The 26,587-nt window shown below is 32.8% G+C and overlaps 3 protein-coding genes and 1 long non-coding RNA gene across 5 annotated transcripts; 2 read left to right on the top strand and 2 right to left on the bottom strand.

The window, feature by feature from the left end:
• Nucleotides 1-11,678: 11,678 nt before the first annotated feature.
• LOC139907138 (uncharacterized) lies at nt 11,679-13,327 on the bottom strand. The gene is made up of 3 exons (XR_011783486.1): nt 12,650-13,327; nt 12,457-12,596; nt 11,679-12,394 (listed from the first exon to the last, which is right to left on the bottom strand). It is a non-coding gene; the product is annotated as an uncharacterized lncRNA (long non-coding RNA).
• Nucleotides 13,328-14,026: 699 nt separating this feature from the next.
• LOC121129862 (uncharacterized) lies at nt 14,027-17,765 on the top strand. The gene is made up of 3 exons (XM_040725573.2): nt 14,027-14,394; nt 16,327-16,746; nt 17,501-17,765. Exons 1-3 carry the CDS (start codon nt 14,134-14,136, stop codon nt 17,738-17,740), a joined length of 921 nt encoding a protein of 306 aa, XP_040581507.1. The 5' UTR covers nt 14,027-14,133; the 3' UTR covers nt 17,741-17,765.
• Nucleotides 17,766-19,800: 2,035 nt separating this feature from the next.
• LOC121129414 (coiled-coil domain-containing protein 22) lies at nt 19,801-22,208 on the bottom strand. Of its 2 annotated transcripts, none has more exons than XM_040725137.2 (8): nt 22,064-22,208; nt 21,828-21,943; nt 21,571-21,753; nt 20,985-21,484; nt 20,635-20,925; nt 20,440-20,579; nt 20,203-20,368; nt 19,801-20,137 (listed from the first exon to the last, which is right to left on the bottom strand). In XM_040725137.2, the coding sequence occupies exons 5-8, from the start codon at nt 20,845-20,847 to the stop codon at nt 19,904-19,906; spliced, it is 753 nt and encodes a 250-aa protein (XP_040581071.1). In that variant the 5' UTR covers nt 20,848-20,925; nt 20,985-21,484; nt 21,571-21,753; nt 21,828-21,943; nt 22,064-22,208; the 3' UTR covers nt 19,801-19,903. The 2 variants fall into 2 exon arrangements, with proteins under 2 accessions (XP_040581071.1, XP_071749381.1); XM_071893280.1 differs by having other exon boundaries at nt 22,127-22,193.
• A 1,479-nt stretch (nt 22,209-23,687) lies between these two features.
• Nucleotides 23,688-26,587, top strand: LOC121129287 (sin3 histone deacetylase corepressor complex component SDS3). Its single transcript, XM_040724993.2, has 4 exons — nt 23,688-24,097; nt 24,164-24,649; nt 24,858-25,041; nt 26,132-26,587. Exons 1-4 carry the CDS (start codon nt 23,939-23,941, stop codon nt 26,236-26,238), a joined length of 936 nt encoding a protein of 311 aa, XP_040580927.1. The 5' UTR covers nt 23,688-23,938; the 3' UTR covers nt 26,239-26,587.

Genomic DNA, 26,587 nt, shown 5'->3' on the forward strand with positions numbered 1-26,587 from the left:
TATCGTGATTTCGTAATTTAATTAGTATTATGTTGTTCCCACATTACAGAGACTGTCCCAATAAGACAAGAAAATACATTCAAAAGTCTAAAAAAGTACTCAATCATACCACATTATAGTCTCCACCGGCCTGAAGAGCTCTTCCTGGCTATCAAAATTGTAATCCCGGAGCAGGTACTTCAGCTTAAGGGAGAGAAATCGGTCTCAGAGATTGAGATCCGTGATGTACGGACTAATTTTGATCGTTTCCACCTTTCTACAGCATTTCACTCGCTCATCCTTGTTGGCCTGAGAGAGAGAATGGGGTACCCACACGATGAGGAGGTTTTTAAAGCGAAGATCATTAGTTAGGATTCTAAAAACCAATGTGGGTGGTAGGGAAAAATCTGTTGAGATCTGTCAATTACTCAATAGGGGTTTGATTCTTTATGTTCAGTGACGAATGGAAAAACATGTGCAAATGTGGTATGCAAGTATTACAAAGCTATAGAATGTTTTTCCACCATAAAATTCATAAGAAAATCTGATACTGGTGGAATTTTGTAGCTCACTATTCTACTTTCTCTTCAAACTAAAGCATTAATGTTTTATTTCAAACGAACCTGTATCGATCATTTCCGAACAGGCTAATACAAGTTATCTATAGATGCAACCAGGGCTACAGAGTCGCTACATAAAATGTCCGACTCTGACTCCGGCATTTGGAATGTCCAACACACAATTTTACAATAATATATGTAAAAGAACTATTGAGACATTGAGTATAAAAACTATAAATATAGATTTAATTTATAGCTTTATGTAGTTTTTTTATAATTAAAACACACGCTACACATCATATAAAAACATACAATCAATACGGGCACATAGCTTTCACTTGTGGTACCCGCACAATAGTTTGCCGGGGGATTAGGTATCTTACTGCAGTCCGTCCTGAAGGTGCTACAAGGAACTTTTTGTCTCTATTGACTACAATGCTGCAATTGCTGCTCTGACCGGATGCAAAATCCCCTAGGAACCCATTTCTTACGATTGTTTTTAATTCAAGAAAGAGCTTGTTTTTTCATCACTTTATCAAGAAAGTCGCATTTCCATATTTTCTTTCGATTTATTTTGTCTTTTAGGAGGTTAAGAAAGAGATTGGAGATAATTGTGTCCTCCATAAAACTAGATGGAACAGTCTTGGTTTTGAGATAACGTCATTTATTAATTCTCTCAGTGTAGGTATGGACGATGTACAGACGAGCCATGGTTATAAGACACTGTGCCTCTAAGAAAAGGGAGATAATTCCCCAGAATACCTCCAACCCCCGTGTGGGTGTCGAACACATAGGATGACAGAAACCAAGCAATCAATCCGAGTCTCTTGATTTTTTCAAGAAGAATTTGTTGACCTGACGTAATATTGTGTGCCCCAATCAGAGTTCCATATATTAAGACAGGTCTGACCACACTCAGGTAAGGTTAGAGTGCTTGGCGTGGGCCATGTTCACAGGTTTTTTTCCAATAAGTCGCTTCATTGCATGGAGAAGCATCTTGGCTTTGGACAATTTTGCTCTGGGATGAGTGTTGAATCTAAGTTTTGATTCCAATATAACCCCAAGATATTTCATCTATTGATAGTGTTGTATTTGATGACATCCCATTGAAAGGCTTGGTCAAGGGGAAAGTGAATGTTTTGCTTTTTATGTGAAGACTGTGGCCACTGTCTTAGAGGGCTTAAAAGTTAGACACTTGGCATACCCCCATTTATTAACAGTCAAGGCTTGATTCATAATTAACCATGCCTAGAGGGATCATATTCAACAAAGATGAGGAGGAAGTCATTTGCATAAAAATCCTGACCTTAGTATAACTGTAAACGCGTGCTGTGAATACAGATATAGAGGCAATAGTTCTTGAAGGTATTATTGAAGGAATCCGTTGAAGTATTTTAAAAACAAAACTCGTCATAGTGATAGGGCGATAAGACTTTGGAGAAGCATACAATTTTTTCTTGGTTTGGTCACCAAGATTGCTCTCATCTCTTGCCAAACAAAAGACATCTAACACCATCCAAATCATCACTCTCCTCAAGCGAACTCACTGAATATGCATCCCATACAAGGTCAGGATCCAGTTCAACCCTGGGGAAGTGACAAGCTAAAAGATTTTTGATGGTTGTCTCAAGGGTGTCGATCATCGTTCCATTAAAATCAAAGAGACATCCTAAAGTGGCAGTTATTTTAGGTTTTACCCATCGAACCACCCTAGAGACATCACCAATATTGTCACATCGACTAGAATAATCAATCAAACTAATAACGGAGGCATTGACCACCCTTACCTTTGTAAACACGGCGTAAGATGTTGCGTACATTGGTTCTAAGAGACTTAAGTCTTTTGTTCCACCAAGGCATCGATCTAGCCCTCCTTGCCGGCTTGAGAGGAGTAATCAAATACTGTACTTATACTGGCAAATTTTTGACTTTTGAACAAACAAAAAATTGTCACAAAAAGGATACTTCTTGCCATTAGCTGGACATTTTTTGTTTGCATGACTTTAACCCCACCTTTGACATTTTTTTCCAAGATCTTGACTCCTTTTCGGATATCCTTTGCCTGTGTTTGTAAGATGTTAGGTTTACATTCTAAGAGATCTTGCTTTATTCCTGCGGCATCCCAAAAAGAAATTTATGGCTTTCAATTTTGAATTAGACATATTTAACACTTCTTTCTGGAGTTCTCTATCCATGAGTCCCACGACTAAACGTACGCCAAGTTGGTCTTCAGTAGAAAATTTATGGAGTTCGGTTTCTGTGAATACCACTTTAGTTTTATTATAAAACGTAATAAAGTCTTTTCCTGATCTTTACAAGCATTTATACCAGTCGACCCTTCTGTATAACAACGATTATTTCTCTTTGTAGTGTTAATCTAATGTATCTATTCATATCTCGATACTTGTGAAGTCATCCATTTCCAAGAATTGTTCGAGATTGATGCGGCTGATCTCGGTTAGATATACATCCAAATATCCTCTCTACTCGTCTAAACGTAATAGTTGCATGCTGTTGGCTGAGTAATACCGGCAGAATGTTTTTTTGCCATGCCTTGAAATTAATTAAAGTAGTATTATGCTCTAAAGGGGCGGGCTTTAGAAATACAGCCTATCCAATTTTCCTTCCCGACTCCAGGGTGCTATTGTCAGCACTTTCGACACTGATACTTGCTGCATTCTCGAACTCGTACCGAAGCTCCAGAAATCTTCTCCGCTGAGTTGTAAGATCCTCCTTTACTTTAGAGTAATCCTTGTAGTATATAGACTCTGTCAACTACTGATACGAAAGTTCTTCGACTTGACCTCTCTGAGATCGGTGACTTTCTTTTCCACATGGACTACCTCTTGTTCCACCACAGCTATTTTAGAAGGGGCTTAGATGTCCTCCATTAGTATCGCCTCCAGTACATCACAAAGACTCCTTAGGCCCTCAACAGCTTTCCTTCCGAGGAATCGGGTCCCTTTTAGCTTCCCGAGCACTTTGGTGGCGCTCTGCTTCTTCCCCATCTTGACTATTTTTACTATATCGTCGACACTAGTCTCTGCGTTAGTTAGGAGTAGATTCTGTTTAAACTATCAACTGCGCCATATTCTATACTGTTAAATAAATAAGACTGGAGCAACATGCGAGTAAGATTCCCGAAGGAACACTGATTTTATTAAAATAAATATCTCACTAAACAAACATAAAGTACTCGAACATTAGTTGTGTAACGGTCATTGTACGGAATATTACAATAAGTAATGCGAAGAATTTATTTTGGGCTACACATTAAGAGAGATATCAAAATAAGCCGAATATATTCAGCTTTTGTGTAAGAACAACTCCACTGTGGAGTACATTTCAATTTTGTTGAACAAAAATGGTGGTGATACCCAGTGTTGTAAGTCAGGAAGATTTTTCGGTCCGCTTTACAAGGGTGAACAGTTGATTTTTAGTGGTGAACGTGGGATATTTAAACAGGGCAAATGCTACAGCATAGATTAAATCTTGCAAGAATATCGTCCAATGGACTGTCTGACCATTATTTTCTTCAGGCAAACATTGGGAAAAATAAAATGAAAAGGAAAAACTCTGGACGGAAAGTCAATGCCGACATATTCATAAAGGAAAGAGTATAATGGAGTATAAAATGCACGGTGCAAGAATGAGAGAAAATTTTTGAACTATACAATTAAGTCAAACAATTTAAACCTCCTTAAATATTTTTAAAATAATAACGGATGAAGATAATGAACGAGATTATAATATACCATGAAACGGTTACATCGACAGAAAATAAATTATGTTCACAAGTCTTGATGTTCTTAACTTGCATGTATACGTGGTGATGTGTTTGAAAAAAATGAAGGAAAAAATGCATGTGTTCTTTATCATGATTATCATTTATTGCGCTTTTGGTCCGCTGAAGCGGACAAAAAAAAAAAAAACCTTACTCAACCGTCCACCAATCATATAGGTATGTAAATATAGATGAATTAAGTCATAATTAATTATTAAAATCTATTATATATATGTAACTTATGACCAACTCATAATAGTACTGGTCATTATAATAAAATTACATATTTGTAGCACGTCCACCCAAAAAGAAGCTAGATAATTTTTCTCAAAATTGAACATGGAATACATTTTCCAACAAATTATAGTTCATTTAAATGAAAAAATGATTCTGATTAATCCTTTGGAGGCACCACAAATTGTACTTAAAGTAGCCAAAATTCACCGGCACATTTATAGAATTAGTAAATTAATAAATTATATCTCTAAGACAATATTGGGGCCAAATTAAGTCAGATAGATAAAACGGAGGTTTTAAACTACAGTTAACACTCTCGGGTATCTCAATTCATCGCAGAAATTTGAATTCAAATCCTGTAATTTACCGTAATATCTCTTTCAAATATTGCCTGTCATTTTATAAATATAAATGATTGAACCTTTGAATATAAAACGCGTTTTCCGCTTCCCGTGATACATTTCTGATAATTAATAAATTACTGCAATTATTTCAAAAGTACTTTACAGCCAAAAATAAAAAACAAAGACGCACACAACATTTTTCGTATGGATTTAAAGTACTTCACATTGAGTGGACATTTGAGTTAGATATTACGTTTAAAGTTACTGGTTGCAAATGTGAAGTACTTTACAGCCAATTTCGTTTGGAGTACTCTTGAAATATTTAAGAGCGTGAGAATTTGTTTCATTGAATACAAGATAAATTAAATTATTACTGCTTAAAAGGGACATAAATAATAGTTATGTACTTTTTAGAGTGGATTGTTGCAGTAATTTATTAATTATCAGAAATGTTTCACGGGGAAGCGGAAAACGCATTTTAACAGAGAATTGGTGATTTGTTCTATCTGTCAGAAGGAAATACCTAAGGACAACTTTAATGATCACAAAGTTAAACTCCATAAGAATGACCCCAGCTGCAAGTATCAAGTGAAAATTGATCATAAGAAGCAGACAACATTGAACTTTGCTGTTAAGAAAACTTACTATGCTACATTCTCATCTCCAGTCACTCCCTTCTCCAGTCACTCCCTTCTCCAGTCACTCCCTTCTCCAGTCACTCCCTTCTCCTGTTCAGATGCCCCTGCTAAAGTTGAGACCTCACTGCCTGAACTAAAATCTGAACAATCCGTTTCTGTGGAAGAGAAAGTTGCTCCAGATACAGAAAATAATGGCGACTCATCAAATTACCCCATCGGAGGGATTTATCCTAGAATAAGACATCTTAATCTCAATATTGTGTCAACAATAATAATATGTCTTCTGCAGAGGACTCTGAGACTATCTACAAGATCTAAGGAGGCGGGAAGAGCAAGACTGAGGAGACCAAGTTTGTAGACGGGGGTCAGGAGTACCCCGATGTATTCATGAGCCAGATAGGGGACCTGATACTTACTGGGTGGGAGACACAGCCGAAGGATATCCAGACAAGATCCAGAGTGGAGACTGAGCAGGAAACTGTGCCTAAAGTTGAGAGAGATCATCCTCTACAGCCCAAGATACAAACATACAGTCCTCAGATAGATGAAAAATACTCCAAGGACTTTTAATATGACTGGTTCCGTAAGTTCTAGGCCAGATTCAGTCTCAACATGCTGATGAAGTCGTGAAGTGGAGAGCTTATTTGAGGCAACTTTTCCAAACTGTTGGGTTCATTGCAAAGCAAGGATTGGCTTTTAGGGGCGATTCCAAAACAAGAGAGAAGTTGACGGAATCTAATGAAAACAATCGAGAAAACTTGTTGTATCTTTTGTCCCTGTGTTCACACGACAATCAGATTCTCAAAGATAAACTGGAGACCGAGGTAAAAAAATTTGTTTCAGCTGGGCAGGTTTTGTATAGGGGACTTCATCCAACTTCCCAAATGAGCTGACAGAGATTATAGCATCCAAAGTGACGGGGAATATAATTGAAGACTTCTGCAGGCGATGATTACTACTGGTTCTCTGTGATTGTTGATGAAACATCAGATATGTCAAATACAGAGCAGTTCAGTCTGCCACTTGGATATCTGACGAGTGAAGGGATCGAGAAAGAGAGCTTTCTCAAGTTTGTAAAAGTTACCCAGACGGACAGCAAATATTTATTTGAAAAGCTTCTCAAGGCTATCAATGATCTCGGCCTTAGTCCCGCCCGCACTGTCTCGATGGCCGCAGAAGGTGCCTCTAACATATCCGGCATCAAGCAGGGTCTCGTCGCCAGGTGGAAGAAAGCGGCCCCCTATATGTCTACATCCATTGCTACGCCCATGTTCTCAACCTTGTAGTTAATGATCTTCTCTCGGATATAACCCTATTGAGAAATACAATCGGGACTGTGCAAATTTCATACAACTTCATTGAAGGGTCACCAAAGTGATCAGCAATCTACAAGTCGGCGAAGATAACAAGTGAAGATGAGGAGCTTACAAAGACGATTACCCTGAAGAACCAGTCTGTCCCCACTGGAGTCTCCGCTACAATGCCGTACGCGCTGTATCTCTAGAGATGGCCATAATCATGAAGATCCTCATAATAATGAGAAAACACAAAAATACATTGTCGACTTCAACAGCAACTTCTCTGCTCAACAGCATCTTTAGTTACAAATTTGTTTGAACTGTTGAACACACTCCTAAAATACACATCTATCTTGTCAGATGAACTTCAATGCATAAAGGTTGACCTAACAAAGGCCCGAAAACAAGTCAACCTAGTGATTAGGATTCTTAAAGATAATGAAAAACGATTTGAATCAATCTAGAAACTTGCTGAGTTGAAGTTGTCTTAGCTGAAATCAGTCGCTGACCAGGAAGACTCAATAGATTTGGACTTCAAGGAGGCGAAGATTCCAAGGAGAGTAAAGTTGAAAGTATCAGAGCTTGAGTGCAGATTTGTCACCTATAATACAGACACCACAATGGATCTCATTGCAATCGTCAATGATAGTGAGGTGGAGACCTGTGTCATGGAGCTTTCGCCAAGCAGTACAGACTTGATCTCGAGCAGCTCTAGTCAAACCATGTAATCTTCCAGCAATTCAAAATTAATATTATAATGTTCCATTTTGCATCATATGTTTAAAATTTATGTTTCTCTAGGCAGATATTGACACAGAAGACATGGTTTCGTCACAAACTACTGCGGAGTTGATAAGCTCGGGAGTGTTCCACCTGATGCTGGAGTTAAACATGGTGATAGTGCCCCTGGTCTGAATGCCCATCAGGAGCTGTGAGGCGGAGCGGTCATTCTCCTGTCTCAGATGGCTCAAGAACCACATGAGTACCACCATCGGCCAGGAGAGGCTCTACTCCCTCACCCTCTTGAACATGGATAGGTTAATGGTGGACAAGGTGCTCCATGAACACATGAGCAGTTTGATTGACACCTTTGCGTCAAGGAAAGAGAGGAGAAACTTCTTCTTCTAAGTCATGATAAAGAACACATACATTTTTTCTTCATTTATTTCCATTATTTATTTTACATGTGAGTTAAGAACATTAAGACTTGTAAAAATAATTTGGTATCTTTTCTGTCGATATAACCGTTATATAGTTCATTATAATTAACTTCATCCGTTATTCTTTTCTAAATCCTTAAGGAGGTGTAAATTGTTTCACTTAATTTTATATTTCAAAACTTTTCCTCTCATTCTCGTCCTGTGCATTTTATACTCCTTCCTTTCTGAATAGATTGGCATTGACTTTACGTCTAGAGTTTTTCTTTTTGATTTTATTTTTCCCAATGTTTGCTTAAAGAAAATTATGGTCAGACAGTCCATTGGACGATATTCTTGCAAGATCAAATCTGTGCATTTGTCCTGTTTAAATATCCCACGTTCACCACTGAAAATCAACCGTTCACCATTGTAAAGCGGACTGAAAAATCTTCCTGACATACGGCACTGGCTGCATTGTATATGATATGGGGGGGGGCAGAAAATGAATTACCGCTATAAAGAGGAGAACTTTTTACATTTGTGCTTGGAAAATATCATAATTATATGATATATTCACATATATTAATTTTATCATCAATTTTAAAATCAATTTAAAACAAAAATAGGTGATGATCGTTCTTTAGAAGGGAGATGTTAACACTTATATCAAGTCCAAAGTTACAACTTTCCAAAAAGGAAGAAATAAGTAACTCATACCAAGGTAAATAGAAATCTTAGCAACTGCCATGATTGAGCGGCCCCTGCAGATTTAAGAAAGCATTTAATGCAAGGTTGCATGGTGTAAGAACAATAACTTGCGCAGATATATTAAATACCAACGGATTGCCTGGAGTAATTAGGCGTCGACTATAAGACCATATTTGTTGTATCACGATTTTTATTCCCGGCGTATTTTGATTCACATTTTTAATATCTATTAATTTTCAAATTATGAAATAACAATTGATGACGTCATCCAAATTACAATTATTAAGAACCCTCTTTAAGCTATTAATAGTGCTTTTATGAAAAATTGCATTATAATTAAACATTCACTTTTTCTATATTATTTGGATGTACGGTTTTTTTAATTCAATTATAATAGAACTTTAGGCTCCCCGAATGTTCTAAATCAAAAGTTATTTAATATGACTGTAAAAAGAGACTTTTGGAAGTCTTCTACAAAAGGTAGGCAAATGAATGAAGTTTTTTTTTTTTTTTTTTAATTATTTTGAATATTTTCCCAAGTATGTACCATAGCCCATATCAAAGATTACATAAATAAGCAACTTACATTAAAAAAATTATTAAAGAATATTTTAGTTTGTCCTTTCAAGAAAAAAATTCATCAATGCTCTGTTAGTAAGATAATTGTTAAAGGATATAATGTCAATATCAAATCCTGCCTCCGTTAATCCTTTGATGGCATTTATTAAAATATTCCACTGAAATTCTAGAAAAATTGTATTAACAGGAAGTAAATTTCAAAATACTATGTAATATTTTTGATCATAATTGATAATATAGTTTTTCATTATTTGTCTATTTTCAAGACCATAAATCTTTTATCCAATAATTTCCACTCTTTGACTTGTATACACTATATAGAAAGTAAATATTTAATATCGAAGTATGAATAAACAAACCTTCATCAGTCATTATATTAATATAACTCTGAAGTGAGATTAACGATTGAATTCCTTTCTTTAAATAATAAAAGACACTTTGACTAAGTCTAAGATCTTCGGTAATTTCGCTTTTGATTTTTACAGGAAAACAAAACAATCATAGCGTAATCAATTCCCCATATATTGAGAGAGATAGGCGATAGCCTACTTGGGGTTTAATTGCCAAGAAGATTTGCTCTAAAAAAAAAATGACAAATGAACTTGAATCTTTTTATCATTCATGAAAGATAATATATCCTTTAATTTATTTAAAATTGACTTTAGAATACTATGGTTGTAGGGAAGAACTTCTTCCAAGATTTTAAAAACGAAAGAGTATTTAAAGTGGAAGATACTTTACAAAGTTTTCTTCCTTGACTTCTTTGTTATTAATTTGGTTTTCTCTATATACTAAAGATTAGATTCAATCACTATGCTTGATAAGATTTTTGGAATGTCTATATCCGCATCTAAATAAATAAGTTTCACAAATCTTATTTTTTACGACGCTCTATGCAAAGACTGGAGGATACCTTTTAATTCTACCTTTCATGTCTTTGTTGATTGTCTTCATGTTCGGATTTTAAAGCGAGTCATATCATTGAATGTCAACGGGCAAGAAAACATCGAATCTAATTAAACAAAAGCGATGATATTGTTTAGAGTATCTTCCACTGATAATATTAAGGCATTTGATTTTGCTTTGTCTAATGCTAAAGGCCTTATTGCAAACATGTTATGCACCTATCAACCACTGGAAGCTGAAGAATTACGAAAAAATGTTATATCTGCTGCAGATCAACACTCAGCCTTCTCATTGAGGATTCCAAATGTTTGAGGTAATGAATGGCAATATGGAGCGGATTTAGTACGATACTACCCGAAAATATCAGCAAGATATTTGAACACATTGAAAATAATTATTAGGTCTTATGAAACTTTTGGGAAGTAATTGTTTTTAATTTGAATTTTAGACTCTTGACTCGGTTTTTAGTTGTTGTAGTTAGTTTTTTTTAAATGTTTTATTATTATGCACGTTTTACTCGTCATAATCTATTTAAAATTGTTTTACTACGTCTAATTATGCCCGATTTTTTTATTGCCGTGTATCAGCACGTTCTGAAAGGTTCTTTGGGAGGGGAACAATTTGAAACTAAATTTTTTATCTATGTTACATAACTCAATTCCTCCATCCACATATTTTATATTATAATATAAATGTTTATAAGCCTTAATAAAAAAATAAGTTTCATTCAAATAATATGACATATTATATCTTCATTGATCCTTGAATAATTAATTTATAACGATGATTATGTTTTCATAAACAACTTCCCGAACATAAATTGATAATAAACACAGAAATACATTTAGGAATCAATTATTCTTAATTTATAGTGTGGAATAGTATTTTGTAAACTTTAAACTTTGCTCTGAATCCAACTATTGGAATTATACGATTCCAAATCCATTTGACTCCGTATGTAAATACACTTGACTTTACAAACCAATTGCATTACTATTGAAGGATCAATAGAGGAATAATATTTCATATATTATATTAATTCATTATGAAACTTATTACATTATGGTTTTGAAAAAAACACAAACTGAAGCTGATACTTTATATTTGATGAACAAAATTATCAGTTTAAATAATTAATTTAATAATTTTACAAAAAAAAAAACTACAACTGCGACAAAAATTATTAAGTAATAATTTTTCAAAGTTCATGTTATGAGTATAGTTGATAATATTGTAGAGAAAAACGCGTGCAAGGAGGAGGGGAAAAAAAAGACATATGGTATCATTGTTTAAAATACTGATGTGATTATCATCTGCCTGCTTTATTATGATTTTTGAGGGTATAACGAATGTATTTATTAGCAAAATGTTTAATGAAGATATACTACGTATAATTGACTTTGACGTTTTTTATCCGTTACAGTAGATTTGAAAACGTCACACTCCATGAAATTGTAATTCATTGTGAACCTTATTCTCAGAATAATAGCTAATGAAACGACAAAGTAGAGTATTTGAAATATATTTGAAGCTCAAAGTTTAAAAAAGTAGGCTTTAATTAAATATAATCTACATACTAAAAAATAAACCATTAAACATTTAAGTTAAATATACAAAATTAAACAGTTAAAATCATATAACTATTAATAATAATAAATTATAAATACAGAATATTGAAATAATAGATTGATCCAGATAATTTTTTCTTGTTTTAACATCGGAATTCAGTTAAATATGTCATAACTTTAGGTTGCAATACACAAGCGAGACGTGGAGTTTAATCAAAAAGATAATCACCCCTCTTATTCATGTGGAAGTTGCTATATACAATTGTGCACAGGATAGATATATCTCTACCGATGAGATCTAACTAATTATTAATAATAAAGTAAATGTCAAAATCATAAAATTAGACAATAAATATATTAATAAAAAAATGTTAGAAATAAATGCATCTTAAAGATTTAGAGCAAAAGCTAATTATGTAGTAATGTCCTGCGATATTACTCCCTATTAAGAGCATCAAAAAAGATTTCCCCCCCCGTTATTAAGGTATGCTTATATAACAACATACTATTATCATGAAGGATATACACAATTGTTAATTATAATGCAACACCCAATGTAACTACCCTCGTTGTTCTGACCATTTAAACAGTTGTTTTTGCCTTTTATGAGTTTTCTGAACACCATTTCTTGGAGCCCATCAACCATAGCTAAGCCTTAAGTGATAAAAAAGTAATATTTATTGACTATGTAATATTGGAAAACCTAATTATCATACCCAAGTCTTAAAGCGAAGTACGTAGTCTCAGACAAACTAGTTGCAAACCATCCAAAGCTACTACCCCCGTTTTTGTGACCATTTAAGCAGTTGTTTTTGCCCTTTACTGAGTTGTGTATCATAATTCTTGATATGTTTAGCTAAAATAGAATCATATTTTATGGTTAGATTTAAAAAAAAATTGAATACTTACTGTGAGATAGTACAAAATTCAGAGTTCCATTTCGATATTCGTAAATACTTTTTACTGATAACTTGATCGTCATTTGGTGTGGATGACTCAAAACATTTTATATGTATTTCTATAAATGACATCAGTAACAACATCCTCCATTAATTTAATGATGGTTCCTCGGGAAGGGATATGTTTACCCTTGTATTTCTCCATAAATTTTTTGAACGTAGATGATTAGCAATGGATAAGGTTATATTACATGCAATAAGCATCTTTGTGAGATCAGAGTTAAAGTCTGACTTGATGTATTCATCGTTAACTTGATTTTATAGATCCATGCTCTTGATATGAGATGAAGATAATGAGTGGCGTGTAATTCTAGACAGGGGACTAAAGGCACATTTATATCGACAAACCATCTGTTTCTCATCCGGTAAGTATTTTCCAAATTCCTAGGCCTCCATTTTCAGAAATCCAGACAGAAGGCGACGTTATTTTAGGCATTTTATTCAGTTCTCTATCGACTATCCCCATCTAATATTATTATATTAATATTGAATAATAAAGGCGGGAATGATAACGTTCATGATTGATAGAAGAAGATGTATATTATTTAATCAATGATGCCATAAGTAATTCTTCTTTTCTCCTCGCACGCTTTTGTATTCTTACCAAAATTATCACCCTTAGTTATGAGTTTACCAACCTGTTTTTCTCATTAGTCATTAAAACTGCAGTTACAGGTTCTTTAATTGGAGCTTGTGCTCTTCCAGATATAATTCGATCGAACTCATTGCCAATTTGACGTTAACCCTGCTCATTGTCAGGTGAGTTAATTGAATGGATGATTATATGATCTATTTTACAGAATCCATTAAATTAAATTCCATGTAAAATGGATTTATAAAACAAAAGTATTAAAAACATATTTATTTCAAAGTTAGATAAATAAGCCAATTTGGCAACAGGATTTTTTTTGAATTTTTTGAAAAGTTTAAAAAAATTCCTCTGATGCATAAGGTGATCGAACGACCTCCTTTTTTAGAAAATAAATCGTTAATTTTTTTTTTATCAGTTTTCTCATTTTTTTCCCCCAAAGCGATAATATGCGTCCCTCTGGCCACGTGTTGGATATCCCTGTTGTAAAACAATATCCCAAAAGGTAGAAATAAAGTTGAGTGACGTTATCAAGGACCGAACTTTAAAGTTATATAATATATTACTGATATGTAGGACTGAACTGGACCGAAACTGAACTGTAGTCTCTACAGTTCTCATTCGTAATTATGGACTGACACAACACTAATGAACACTCTTTGATATTTTTGGATAAACTAGTTTTTTGTTCTTTATTTTTTATTTTTGGTGAAAATACCGCCTTTTTATTTGTTTAATAATATAACCCTAACTTAAATACTATTCATAGACCCTCGGGAAGTTAAATCCTAACCACGTTGACGTATAATAATATTATTATTTAATAATAAAGCATTTACATAAAGATGATAAGTGAAGATGATAGTGACGAAGATTATTCGACTGTCTTTAACAAAAAATCAAAAAAAAGAGTATCAAAACGGGGGAAATTTCAAAGGAAAAAATCCAAAGCCGTCGAAGATATTCTTGCAGACTCAATAGATGGTTCCCTGGAAGGTATTGATGCAACATCGATTTCAAGCAGAGGAGAAATAAGAAGAAGTACTCGGAAGCGTACTCCGGTTATAAGAGATGAATTTTCTCTGAATGAATCCTTTGTGGATGAGGTATTAATGAATCATTTATTATTTTAATATTGGGGAAGGATTCTGAAAATATATACTACATATGTTGTGTACAAGCTGTGATTTTTTTAAATGGGGGTATTTTTATAATTATCTGCAAGGAGGAAATCACGCAATTAAAAATATTAATTTGTATATACGTTCAAGAAAGCGATATTTACATGTACAAAGGGCCGTTACTAGGATTTTTTTTTGCTGGGGGAGTATTCTTGACAAATTTTGATAGCGAAACATACACTTAAAAGTATCAAAGCATGGCCATTGGCTACAATTGGGGGGGGGGATGTTTCTTACAAATTTTATGCAACTGCAAGTTCCCTCCCGAATTTACTAAATTTATTAAACCTATTATAAATTATTTTATTATTATTTATTGTATATCGAAGGTTGAGGGCCAAATTTTCTAAACACCTATAGATTTTTGAATCACAAAGTACAAGCACAAGACCCGAGACTGATAAGTAATATATTGCGGTCCCGGTTCGACTTTGTCGTTTCCAGTTCTTGAAGAACTACCTTGCATATTAATGTTAATTATAGGCTTTTGATTCAAATTATTGGGATGATTCAAGGTCTCAAGAATTGTAACTATAGTTTATAACCCTAATTTGATTTAAGAGACATATTATAAATAGCCCCAACTAGGCCTTTCAAATAAAATCAATTTCATATAATTTTATTGTGACAACCGTTTTTAGCTATTTCAAATGCAATTTACTGAGCCTCTAAAGCAGGAGTTCTTAACCTGGGTTGGATCGAAACCTAGGGAGTCTCAGGGGTTCGCCGGAGGTCAAAACACACATGATTTGTGATGACACGCTCTACTTGACCAATGGAGAAGGGTTCGGTGAAGAGTCATATGAAATCTTCTAACAAAATTAAGAACCAGTGCTCTAAAGGATTAATTAGTATTATTTGTTGATAGAAATAAAGGATAATTCGTCTTAGTTAACTTAATTGTTTTTTTCGTGCACTTCTTTGTACCCCTCAATTTATTTGAAACTTATCTTATAATAAATCAAAGGTCTTAATCATTACACTTTGTAGTTATTTCGTCGCTTAAAGAGTAAGGCTGTAAACATTGTATGGATTAGTCTCCTTTAACGTGGGGTTAATGCAACAAATATAAATGTAATCTATACTCAATTATGAGAAAAATTATTATTATCTGATAAAAATTGCAAAAATTGGGATTTTCTTCTTTTCCTGATATTGATTCGAAATTGTTTAAACGTTGACACATAACTTATATTATTTTATATTTTCCCTTCCAGTCCCCCATGTTTAGATACCTCTCCAACTTATTTGCCCGATCTTCAAGGCATCCGCAGGAGGTGGGATGGTGGGGTTGTAGCCCCAGCCACACAATTAAGGATTTATTTGCTTTTTACTAGAAAATTTAATAAGTAAAATAAAAAATCAGAAAATTCAATATTTGAAATTAAATTTTTGAAATTTTTCTCCAAAAAATGTAATATTTGAAAAAATTTCTAAAATAATATATTCTTTGTGAACAGGTGTGCATTTTTGAAAAAAAAATTCAATTTTTTTTTTTGAGAATATCTATGGATTTTGGAGAAAAGAAATCCAAAAAATTTATTCTTTGTGAACAGCTGTACATTTTTGAAATTTCATTTTCTGTGAATAGCAATGGAGTTTGGAAATTTTTCTCCAAAAAATTTAATATTTGGAAAAAAAAATCCAAAATTTTTTTTTTTAACATCTGTTTTTTTTTTAACATTTTTGCGAATGTCTATGGATTTTTGAAGATTAAAAATTTAATATTTGAAATTTTTTTTCAAACCAAGCCCACAGCCCCATCCTCCCACCACAAAAAATATATTTATATAATCCTGCAGTTTTCTTTTCTTAATTAAAAATAAATATTTATTAAGATATTTTTGCTGTAAATAGGTTTTATATTATTTTCCAACAAGTCCGACAAAATACTTGAATTCCTCTATAGTTAAAAGAATGAGGCCCACTAGAACCAAAGTCGCAACCACGTATAATATGGACATGGTAGATGAGGATGATAGTAACAAAGATTATTCGACTGTCTTTTATAAAGAAAAAAAAAGAAGCTCAAATCGGGAGAAAATCATGATAGTCCCAACCATTTATAATATGGACATGGTAAGCGATGATGATAGGGACGAAGATTATTCGAATTTTGTTAACAGAAGAGCAAAAAAAAAAGGCCCAAATAATAAAACTAAGAAAAAAAAGGACAAGACCTCCAAAGATATCGAAGATATTTTCCAGGACTTAATCGATGGGTCCTTAGAGATTATAAGAGATGACTTTTCTTTGAATGAATCTTTAATAACAGAGGTAATTTATCTCATGATATTTGTATGATCTGTTAGTGGCCATGCACTAGTGGGGAAGTGCATTTTTTGAGAATTAATAATTGTCATGTAGCTAGCTAGAGTGTGTGTCCATATTTTAATTTCCAAAGGAAATAGTGTTGCTTTTAGAGGGAGAGGGTAAATATTTTGAAATTACTTAAATTTAAAGGGATTTTTGCTTATTATCCTAGATTTTTTTTTTATATTTTCAAAAAATTTGATTTTGATCTTGCTTTATTTTTAAATTTACTTTCCTTAAAATATTTTTGATCGTATATTAAATTAAAGAGACCAAAAGAACGTGCACACTCTTTTTTACACCTCGTAGATCGATTCACTCTTAAAAATAAATTCAGGAATTTAAAAAAAATAGATCCAGACGTTCTGAATGAGAATGTAAAAAGAGAACATATCCAGGCAAATGAGTATGGTTAGTCACTCTGCATATAGCAGCAAAAAAAACCATTTTTCTAAATTTAATTAGAGCTATTTGCTTGGGCCTGTGCACTTGTATAGCACTATTTAGTTAAAACAATATTCTTTGAATTGGGGGTGTGGATAGGATTTTTAATATTGAGGAGATATTCTGAAAATATATAATAGTTTAATAAATGAGGTAAATCTGGTATTGACGAATTGGAGTTTCATAATACTTGTAACGAACGTGCCTCCCCCATACATTGTAGTATTGATACTTTTAAAGTAAACGTATTTTTGTGTTTGTTATATACTTATAGGTAAGGAATAATAATTACGAAGTTAACTCCAGTGAGAAGTTGTCAAATGATATCATCCCTGACATTGCTTTCAATGGAACTCCGGAAATATGTGAATCCGCCCAAGAATCCCAGGACAACGCCCACTCGGAAGATGAAATTGAAATTGTTGGGGTTAAAATTAGGAAGAAATTTACTCCAAAGCGAGTATTCAACTATATTCCCCCAAAACAATACGAGTATAACACATATAAGTCTTAAGTATTAAAGAGTCATTTTGAAAATATTTTATTGAGTATTTTGTATAATCATTTCACCTCTACAACCTCGGGACCGGGTTGTATTTAGGGATATTAGAAAGGTTCCATGATGCATAGGGAAAAGGCTGCTGTGGATTTTTTTTTATCAATCAATAGTTTGATAGCGCGAATGATATTGTCTTGGAATGAAATTACTCACAATTATATTGCTTCTAACGCTATTACCCACAACAATTTTGTCTCACAATGAAAATGTACATGTCGATTTTGTTTGTAACCTCTTTACCACAATCATTTGATTGCATACCCAAAAGTGTACCTAACTTTTATTCTTTAATTGAAATTTCTAGATTATTTTTTAATTACTTATCAATATCAGCCTAGGTGAAATTGATAACTAAGACATGTAATGCTAACATGAAACATTTGAAAAAATCACTTAACTTCTTGGGACAACCCTTGAAACGCAAAGATACACCCATTGGAACCTTATTTCTGTCAACTGGGTGACATTTTTCTGCACTCATTATAACTCACTTGGTTCACCACTAAGCACATAAGACATATATGCAAGGTTGTTCCTTTATCGGTCTAGCAGTTAAAGCGGCTCTGCTTCTTGAACCACGAGAACCAGAACCAACAAAATCGAACAATATATTGCATATTGGTTTCTGTTCTTGTGCATATTTTCGTTGGGTGTATTATTGATATATTTATAATCATTAAGTCTTTTTTTTTATAGATCTGGAAAAGGGGTTTTAGGCGCCAGACGGTGTAAATGAGAGGGTAGGGTGTTGTAGATTATGGATCCAACTCCGCTACTTAGCATCTGGGGTCCCTATAATATTTCTTAAGCTAGGGTGTCCCAAACTTATCTTTGTCAAGGTCCCCCTAAACTAAAACATTTTTAGCTGAGACACCCCTTTTTAAGAAACGTGTGTACTATGTATGTATAGACTGAAGCAAGCCTCAATTCTCCATCATCCTGAGTCCCCCCTCCTCCTGCGGTCCTGCTTGTATCTAATATCTGAAACAAGACCAAAACCGTTGAAATGAATGAACCGCTGAACCTGAATCGTGCACAACCATACTATATGTGAAAGGTTTTTAAAAACGTAATAGATATGTATGGGCTATTAAGGAGAATAGATGAGAACAAGTCTCCATCCCCTTAGATTGATAAGTCGGTTAGGCGTATGGATGGATCTTTAAGCTGAGTCAAAGTTTTAAGTATCATCTTTCTAAAGAAAATATAAATGTTAGCTCCAATCAGCAAAACATAAAAACTTTGTTTGCCTGCATCAAAAAATATAACTAACTAAGATCGTATAACCGTAAAACAACTCGAAAGTGATGATCGAAATGTTATATTGGGTGACTTAAACATTGCAAATTAATTCAATAATGATTTTAGGGCAGTTTATTAAGATGAATTTCGTGAAAATATGGAAGATGTTTCTACACAACTCCCAGATCATAGTCCTTGTTTGTGTGGGTTTCTTTCTTCTTCTTTTCTTCAAGAGTTGGAAGTACAGAGAATTACCAATTGTGTGTCTAAAGACATCATCATCTATGTCTGACAGCATAAGTTTATATATCCTTAAAATAAAATAAAAAATAGACACTTCCCCTCATAATAATATACAATGAATCTATCCAGGAATTGTTTCTACTCATTGGTAGTGCGTAAGTGTTATTCCAATTAACCAAAATGGCAATCCATGAGATGTGAAGAATTATGGGTCAATATCCATTACGTCAAATGCTTCGAATAGTTAACAAAATAATACATTGTTCTCTTTGTACGTTTCTAAAATGGAAATAAACTGATGTCTGCAAATCAGGATGGGTTCCCAACAAAGAAGTCATGCACACCGAATTTGATTTGGAATGAAGATGCTTAGCAAAAAGACTTGGGACTAGATATTTATAAAATTTGCTATGATTTTAGTAAATCATTTGATAAGGTTTATCAAATTTTTACAACACAATCATGTCGAAAGAATATACTCTTGTTTTTTTTTCTATATAATTAGCAATGCTAAATAAAATCCTCCTAACTTTTTCTGAAAAACAAAAAACGAGTTATATTTGGTCTATGTAATATATATTATTTAACATATCATGTAAATTGGATTATATTAATATTTTTAGCCAAGTCGGGTTAAATTGTCAAAGTGACATTTTCCCTAGAAATAATGGAAATGTCTTTCTTAACTCTTTCGATTTTCCCAGCAAAGTCCCTGGTTTTTTCTCTCTCAATCTTTTTCTCCAGATCCTGGATATCCCGCTGAATTTTCCCTACGGATTTTATGTCTTCCATAGCTTCATTGCACTTAGTATACCATTTTTGAAGGATCTTATATCCACTGATCATGTTAATATCTTCTCTTGCAACCTATAAACATGAAAAGGCAACAATATCTATGAATAAGTATTAAAACCATTTTATTAATCAGTTACTTGAAATATCTTGGAATCTGTTTCAGCATAAGTTCTATCTAGCTGACTACTGAGTAAATTAATGTCTTTATAGAGTAATTTCATATTTTCCATCTCTACTTTAATTTCCGATGAACGGCCATCAATTTTTGAAGTCAAATCAATTAATTTATCAGTATATATAGATCTAAAAAGGAAGTATGAATTTATGTGTGGTACTAATCGTGCTTGTGTTGAGCGTATCTAATTAGTAATTACCTGGGTTTTCCCTTCTTCATTTGATTGTAATAGTCTGTTTGGCTAGAGAGAATAACTTTTTTCCGCTCAATAGACTCTTCCATTTCTTGGATTTTTGTATTTATGGAGTTAAATGTAATGCTTAATGAATCCTCTTCACTCTATTTGTAAAAGGGTTATAATTAAAAGATATATGGGAAATGAAGATACCCATACCTTTAAATCCCTTAACTTGGTTGTCAGAGATTCGTGTTCAGCCTCAACAGGTTTCGCACCTTCTTCCCATTGTTTTTGGAGTACTTTCCGTTTATTTCTACGCTTTTCAATCAGCTCACCAAGCTTCACAATAGAACTTTCATCGGACAAGATCTGATGTACCTTCTTTAGGGTAGCTATATTATTTTCACAATCAATGATGAGGTCTTCCATCCCTTTGTTGGATGTTTGTATGTCTTTTAAATCCAACAATAGTTTATTTATTTCAAATTTCAATTCTTCTAAACGTTCCTATATAAATAGTAAAGAATAAATCAAATAATACAAGTCATGACAAAGAAAACAATTACGCTACTGATCTTCAACTCATGTTCCAACACATCTTCTCTATTTTGGAGATTATTGATAACTTCTTTTGATTCTTCATCTAAATGGGAGACGAGTTTTTGACAATCTACAAAAGAATCATTATCTGTTGCATATTTTTTTTTCACTCATTAACTTTAAAGATGAGGCTAAATACTGCCTTCTATTGTTGTATAATTGTTGATTTAAAGAGAGGTACGCTTCATCCGATAGTATAGCTTTAAGAGGTTCTAAAAGATTTGAATTTCGATAATGGTAAAACTCGGGATTTGTTTTATTGAAATGATATATTTTCGAAGATGAGCTCGTCTTTTGTTCGTATTTATTAGCTGAATGGGATTTATTCGACTGGATACTCTCTTGCATAAAGGAAGATGATGCTTTGAAGGGTAATTTTTCAATTAAAAATTGAAAAATGAGTCCCAAGTCTTTTGATGTTGATGCATCCTTATGAAGAAATGTTTGATAACCAATGTCACTAGCACTAAAAAAATAGTTTATACATAAATTATAAATATATTCACTTTAACTAACATGTAGCTATATATAATAAATTATTTGAGATATTACTTATAACCAAAATTTTCAATAGTTTTTGCCATCTTTATCCCTAAATTGTATCTAGAAGAAACTGAATTTGGCCATTCTATAGGAAATATATTTTCCTCCAGGATTAAATTGAGTAATCGAGCAACAGAGCAAAACACAAGCTCAGAAGAAAAATCATTTAACCCAACATTTTCATCCAAAGGACTAGAATAAAATAATAAATGTTATATAAATATATTATTTTGTTTTTTTAGAACAATAAAATATTATGTCAATACCATCCAGCATTAATAAGCGATTCGACGATGAGAGAATCTTTGGAATTCATCTTATAAGCAGAGGGAGTTTCTCACTTTAAGAAGCTAATCGATAATACAAAATACATCCACTTTTTCTATTATCAAATCATGTATGAAATAAAAAAGAAATAGTTAAAAAAGCTGGCAAATAGTGACTATCTCATATTTCCAATTAAATCAGCTATTGATAGTCCAAATTTTTTGTTTGTAGGTACCTTTTAAGCAAGTCAAAGTGTCATTTTGATTTATTAGGAATAATAATATAATATTTTTATTACTTAATAGTTACATTAATAATTATAATATGTTGCCAATAATATAGTATAAGTGTTATTATTGTAGACTACAATAAATATTTTCTTATTAAAGTAATCACAAAACCTCTTATTTCCCTTATTTTATTTTTTATTGTAGTAATAATAGGGAAGACTCGAATAGGTTATTTATTGTTGTTTCATTACTAACTAAACTTGGATTTGAAAATCAAATTAAGATAATATATCTAATACTACTAATATATTATATCCAATTCCAGTTCTAATTTGTTAAATAGATAAATTTTGACACAACCTGCTCACGTTTTGAGAATTTACGACAGTGGATTTAGTTAACTTACTTAGCTCGGTCTATCCTAAAAACTTTTGTTTTGAAATAGATCATTTCATTGGACGCAACATTGTTTATATATCGCAAAAACTCTTTTACTCAATTTTTACCGGCCTGCGCGAGCCTACGTTTTTTTTTTTTAGTGTTGTTTATATCTTTTGTTTGGAATACTATTGTGATATGTCCTTTCAATATCTGGTGTGGCTTTGGATCTAGTGCGCAACCTCATCAGTGGGTAATTAATAATTTGGACTTTTACAAATTGTTTACAAAGTTGGATTTTCTACATTGTCCGTCTCTTCTACTACTTGAAATCTAAAGTTTAATACATTTTTATATCTCTTTAGATTTGAAATATGAAGGTTATGCATCTCTGTCAGTGTTTTAAAACTTTCCGTTGCAAATATGCCGTTGATATTACCTTGTGAAGTTTTTGGATGCTTCTGTTTCACTTATGAAATGTTGAAATAATACATAATATATTAAAAGTTAGATATGATTAACCTATTTAAGTATTTTTTTTTGATATTGATGACATTATTTCACTGTAAATAAGGATTATCCAAAAAAATCCTTCTGTGATATTGATAATAACATCAGTCATCATGTATTTATTTCTTCAAGAATGGATCCTTGAATTCAAATTATGAAATAACCTACTAAAAATTATTGTTTTGCCTCTTTTTAGTCATGGAATTATGTAGAAATCTGTATTGAAGCTTAAATGTATGACATAAATCCAAAAAATGAGTCTAACTGTCTATTTTAATTGAAAAAGTTCTTAACTTAGTATTAAAGCTTAGATTATTTGGTTGAGATGTTGAGTAGAGGTTGAAACTTGTACCAAAGTGTACGAGTTGCAACCAAAAAATGAGATCAATAATTTGAAATGAAGGATTCACAGTACTTCTTGGGAAAAGGATAATGCAATAATTTAATATTCCATGGATATTCCGTGAAAAAAAAATCAAAAACATTGATGTTAAAATATTAATAATATTATTACATTTAAATATTAATTTTTTTTTTTTTTAATTTAAAAAATCAATAGAAATTCACACAAAATTGAAATTTCAAACATAAAATTTTTTGAAAAAAAATTAACTTCGCGTAAAAAATATTCATCCTGAACAAAAAAAATATGATAAAAACTAAAAAATCTTCTAAAGCTCCTCCAGCCCACTCCCTGCAATTAAACTAGTTGGAAATTCGAATGACCAATTTGTAGACCTTGCTTATAAAAGTTAAACTCAACATTATACCACAAATTGTACATTTTGACTAAGATCCAGCCACTTTATTTTTTCATTAGAATGTTATTTAACCCACCCATGAGGTTGCGTTCTTGAACTAATGTCATTCCAGATATTTAAAGTACGCATTAGTTATTGAGCGTCAACACACACAGCTTGGAATTGAAGGTAGAATTATGTCTGGGACGCGCATCTATTGAAAGTCATTCAAGTTTCGGATTGGACTGAGATATGAATGTAGAGAATAACTACGAGTCTCCATGGGCTGAGGACTCTGAGAGTCAAACCTCAGTGGAAATGGCTGATGATGAGGGTCCTTCGGAATCGGATCTCTATCCATCGCACGCGGGAGTGGAAGGACAAGAGCAGTATGTTGAGCTCATGTATCAGGTAATTCATTCATGAGTTGATTTTGTATTTTTCTTAAATAAGGAATATGTGACTTTTGTCATCTAGGACAAACTTAGTCACCTGAAGCGTCAGTTGGAGAAGCTTGAGGAAGGGATTCATCCCGAGTATGTGAAAAAACTCCGTAAACTGGAGTGCTCCTACAAGGAGCGAATGCGCGTCAACGACATTGTAAGAGATCTTGAAATCGAAATGGTGGAGCAGGACTACGTGAATGAGAAAAAAGCAGCAGTCAGAGAGTTTGAGGAACATAAAGTCTTTCTTCGTGAGCAGCTCGTTGTGGAATTGGAGGACAAACAAAAGTTCATAGAGAACGAACGTCATAGTATGGAGCTCACTGGTGACTCCATGGAATTGAAACCCATTTCCACACGGAAACTACGAAGACGTACGAATGAACCCTCTTCTACGGGACTGGGCTCTGGCTCCTCTGACAAACGACGGAAAAACATGCAGACGAATATTCAATTACTTCTGGACGAAAGTGAAATCATTGATGATCTGCGTATTGTGAATAAAAATAAGGCATATTCTGTAAGAATTCCTATTATTAATTATACTACTTACTTTGTCTGTTTTTTCTTGCTTGAATGTTTATTTTATCCCTACTGGATTCAATCACATTTTAATATGTAAATGCTTTTTGTATTAGTCACTTTGTCTGTTTTTTCTTGTGACAAGTCCTTCCGTGTTTTGCCATTTTTTTTATTTTAAGAAAGTAATATGATTTGAAATATTCTAGAAACAACAGTCAAATTATTCATCGAATACGAATAACCATTCATCATCTAATTCATCTTATATAAGGGAAACAAGGATAGAAGACGGAAAGTTGTTCTACGAAAAAAAATGGTTCCGTCGTGGTCAAACTGTACAAGTTGAAAGCTTCAATGGTGATAAATTTTCAGCCGTGATTTGCAATATTGGTGAGTCATCCTTAATTAAGAATTAATAGTGATGGGACGCTTCCAAAAAATTCTACATACGATTCTGTCATTTATATCGCTACAAACGGTCTTTAGACTAGCGGGTCCCGCGCTTATCACGGTTTTTGGGAACAAGAAATATATGTGTTGTAAGGTGACTTTTTTAGTACTGAAACCCGTTAAATAGGAAAAATAATTTTTCCTAATCACTTTTTACTATTTTTCCTTTATTTTTTTTAGTATGGTAAATTTAATCTTAATCAGGTATTTACTTTATTTTTAATTTGGTCATTTAAATACTATAAAATTTAATTCATCGAAACTTAACCAATATTTATTCAGTAACCTTTTACATTGTAAGTTTGTATGTTAAGTAATTACCAAATGTTTTAAGTCTAGGTATAAAATTAAATTCTTATAGGACACCTCCTCCTATGCGAAAGTATATACTTATATTAAATGAATATATAGGCATAGTATGAAGGAACTCATCAACAACTACTAAAATTATTGTTTACCTCAATATATGTATAGTTTTTATAATTTTTTATTATTATAATATAAAAAGCGTGAGACAAGGAGAATAACCGCACTATACGGGCATTCAGAGGAATTCCAAACACCACGTAATGTAAATCCGCGATTTTTGAAGCTACATTATGGATGTAATTCCTGTCTTTTACAATTTACCACATTTTTACTTACTTTAAATAATAACTGGTTAGAGCTTAATAAGTACAATTCCAGATTGACCGATGTTACAGTACTATTAGGGAGTCTAACGGATAAGCCGGTACAGTACGGTGATCAGACACGTTTAGAAACGTTCGGTGCAGTCCCAGATATTTCAATTAAATAAAAATATCTGCACCGACCGCATTTGTCAAGAACAAGTTAACTGAAGTTCAGTTTTCGAGCATATTGCCATCATAAATTATATTTCGACGGAAATATGATAGTAATAATACATTGGAATCGGAAATTAAACATTATTTTCCCGATTCCGATGAGTCGTACCATCACTAATAATAATGAGCGTATTGCATTAACGAATGGATATAATATTTGAATTTAATTTGATATTTTGTAGGCAATGAAGCGATATGGGTTAGAAAATCCTCGGAAAACACGAAAATTCGAATTTATTTACCACAATTAGCGAAAGGAAAGTATCTGTTGAAGCGGAGGGCCGTTTAAATCTGATATTTTCAAGACATTTGGCTTATACGCTACTACTCTTGTTGACCTTCTTTTTCGTTTGCATTTTTATATTAACTGTGTAATGAATTATGCCATAATACTTTGAGCTTTACCAATAAAGTTATTCATTTCCTGTCATGATATTTTATCACTGGATGTGTGTGACTATATATAATTCATTATGATTATTTTTTATATGAAAAAAATGAAGTGCTATGCACTTTAACTACGCTTGATTCTTATGTTCCTTTCTCATGTTATTATATTTTAATTAGGTTTTTATATTATGTACTAATAAAAATACTATTTTATATAGATAATATATAACATTTTAAGTCCCTTAAAA

Source organism: Lepeophtheirus salmonis, chromosome 14 (genome assembly GCF_016086655.4).
Source record: "Lepeophtheirus salmonis chromosome 14, UVic_Lsal_1.4, whole genome shotgun sequence".
Classification (NCBI taxonomy): domain Eukaryota; kingdom Metazoa; phylum Arthropoda; class Copepoda; order Siphonostomatoida; family Caligidae; genus Lepeophtheirus; species Lepeophtheirus salmonis.

Coding starts and splice junctions, on each gene's coding strand:
- LOC121129287 (XM_040724993.2), top strand. CDS start 23,939: ATGAATGTAGAGAATAACTACGAGTCTCCATGGGCTGAGGACTCTGAG. Junction 24,650..24,857: donor ATAAAAATAAGGCATATTCT/GTAAGAATTCCT, acceptor GAAATATTCTAG/AAACAACAGTCAAATTATTC. Junction 25,042..26,131: donor AGCCGTGATTTGCAATATTG/GTGAGTCATCCT, acceptor GATATTTTGTAG/GCAATGAAGCGATATGGGTT.
- LOC121129414 (XM_040725137.2), bottom strand. CDS start 20,847: ATGGAAGACCTCATCATTGATTGTGAAAATAATATAGCTACCCTAAAG. Junction 20,580..20,634: donor CCAAGTTAAGGGATTTAAAG/GTATGGGTATCT, acceptor TTTTACAAATAG/AGTGAAGAGGATTCATTAAG. Junction 20,138..20,202: donor CAGATTCCAAGATATTTCAA/GTAACTGATTAA, acceptor TCATGTTTATAG/GTTGCAAGAGAAGATATTAA.
- LOC121129862 (XM_040725573.2), top strand. CDS start 14,134: ATGATAAGTGAAGATGATAGTGACGAAGATTATTCGACTGTCTTTAAC. Junction 14,395..16,326: donor ATGAATCCTTTGTGGATGAG/GTATTAATGAAT, acceptor TGCTGTAAATAG/GTTTTATATTATTTTCCAAC. Junction 16,747..17,500: donor ATGAATCTTTAATAACAGAG/GTAATTTATCTC, acceptor ATATACTTATAG/GTAAGGAATAATAATTACGA.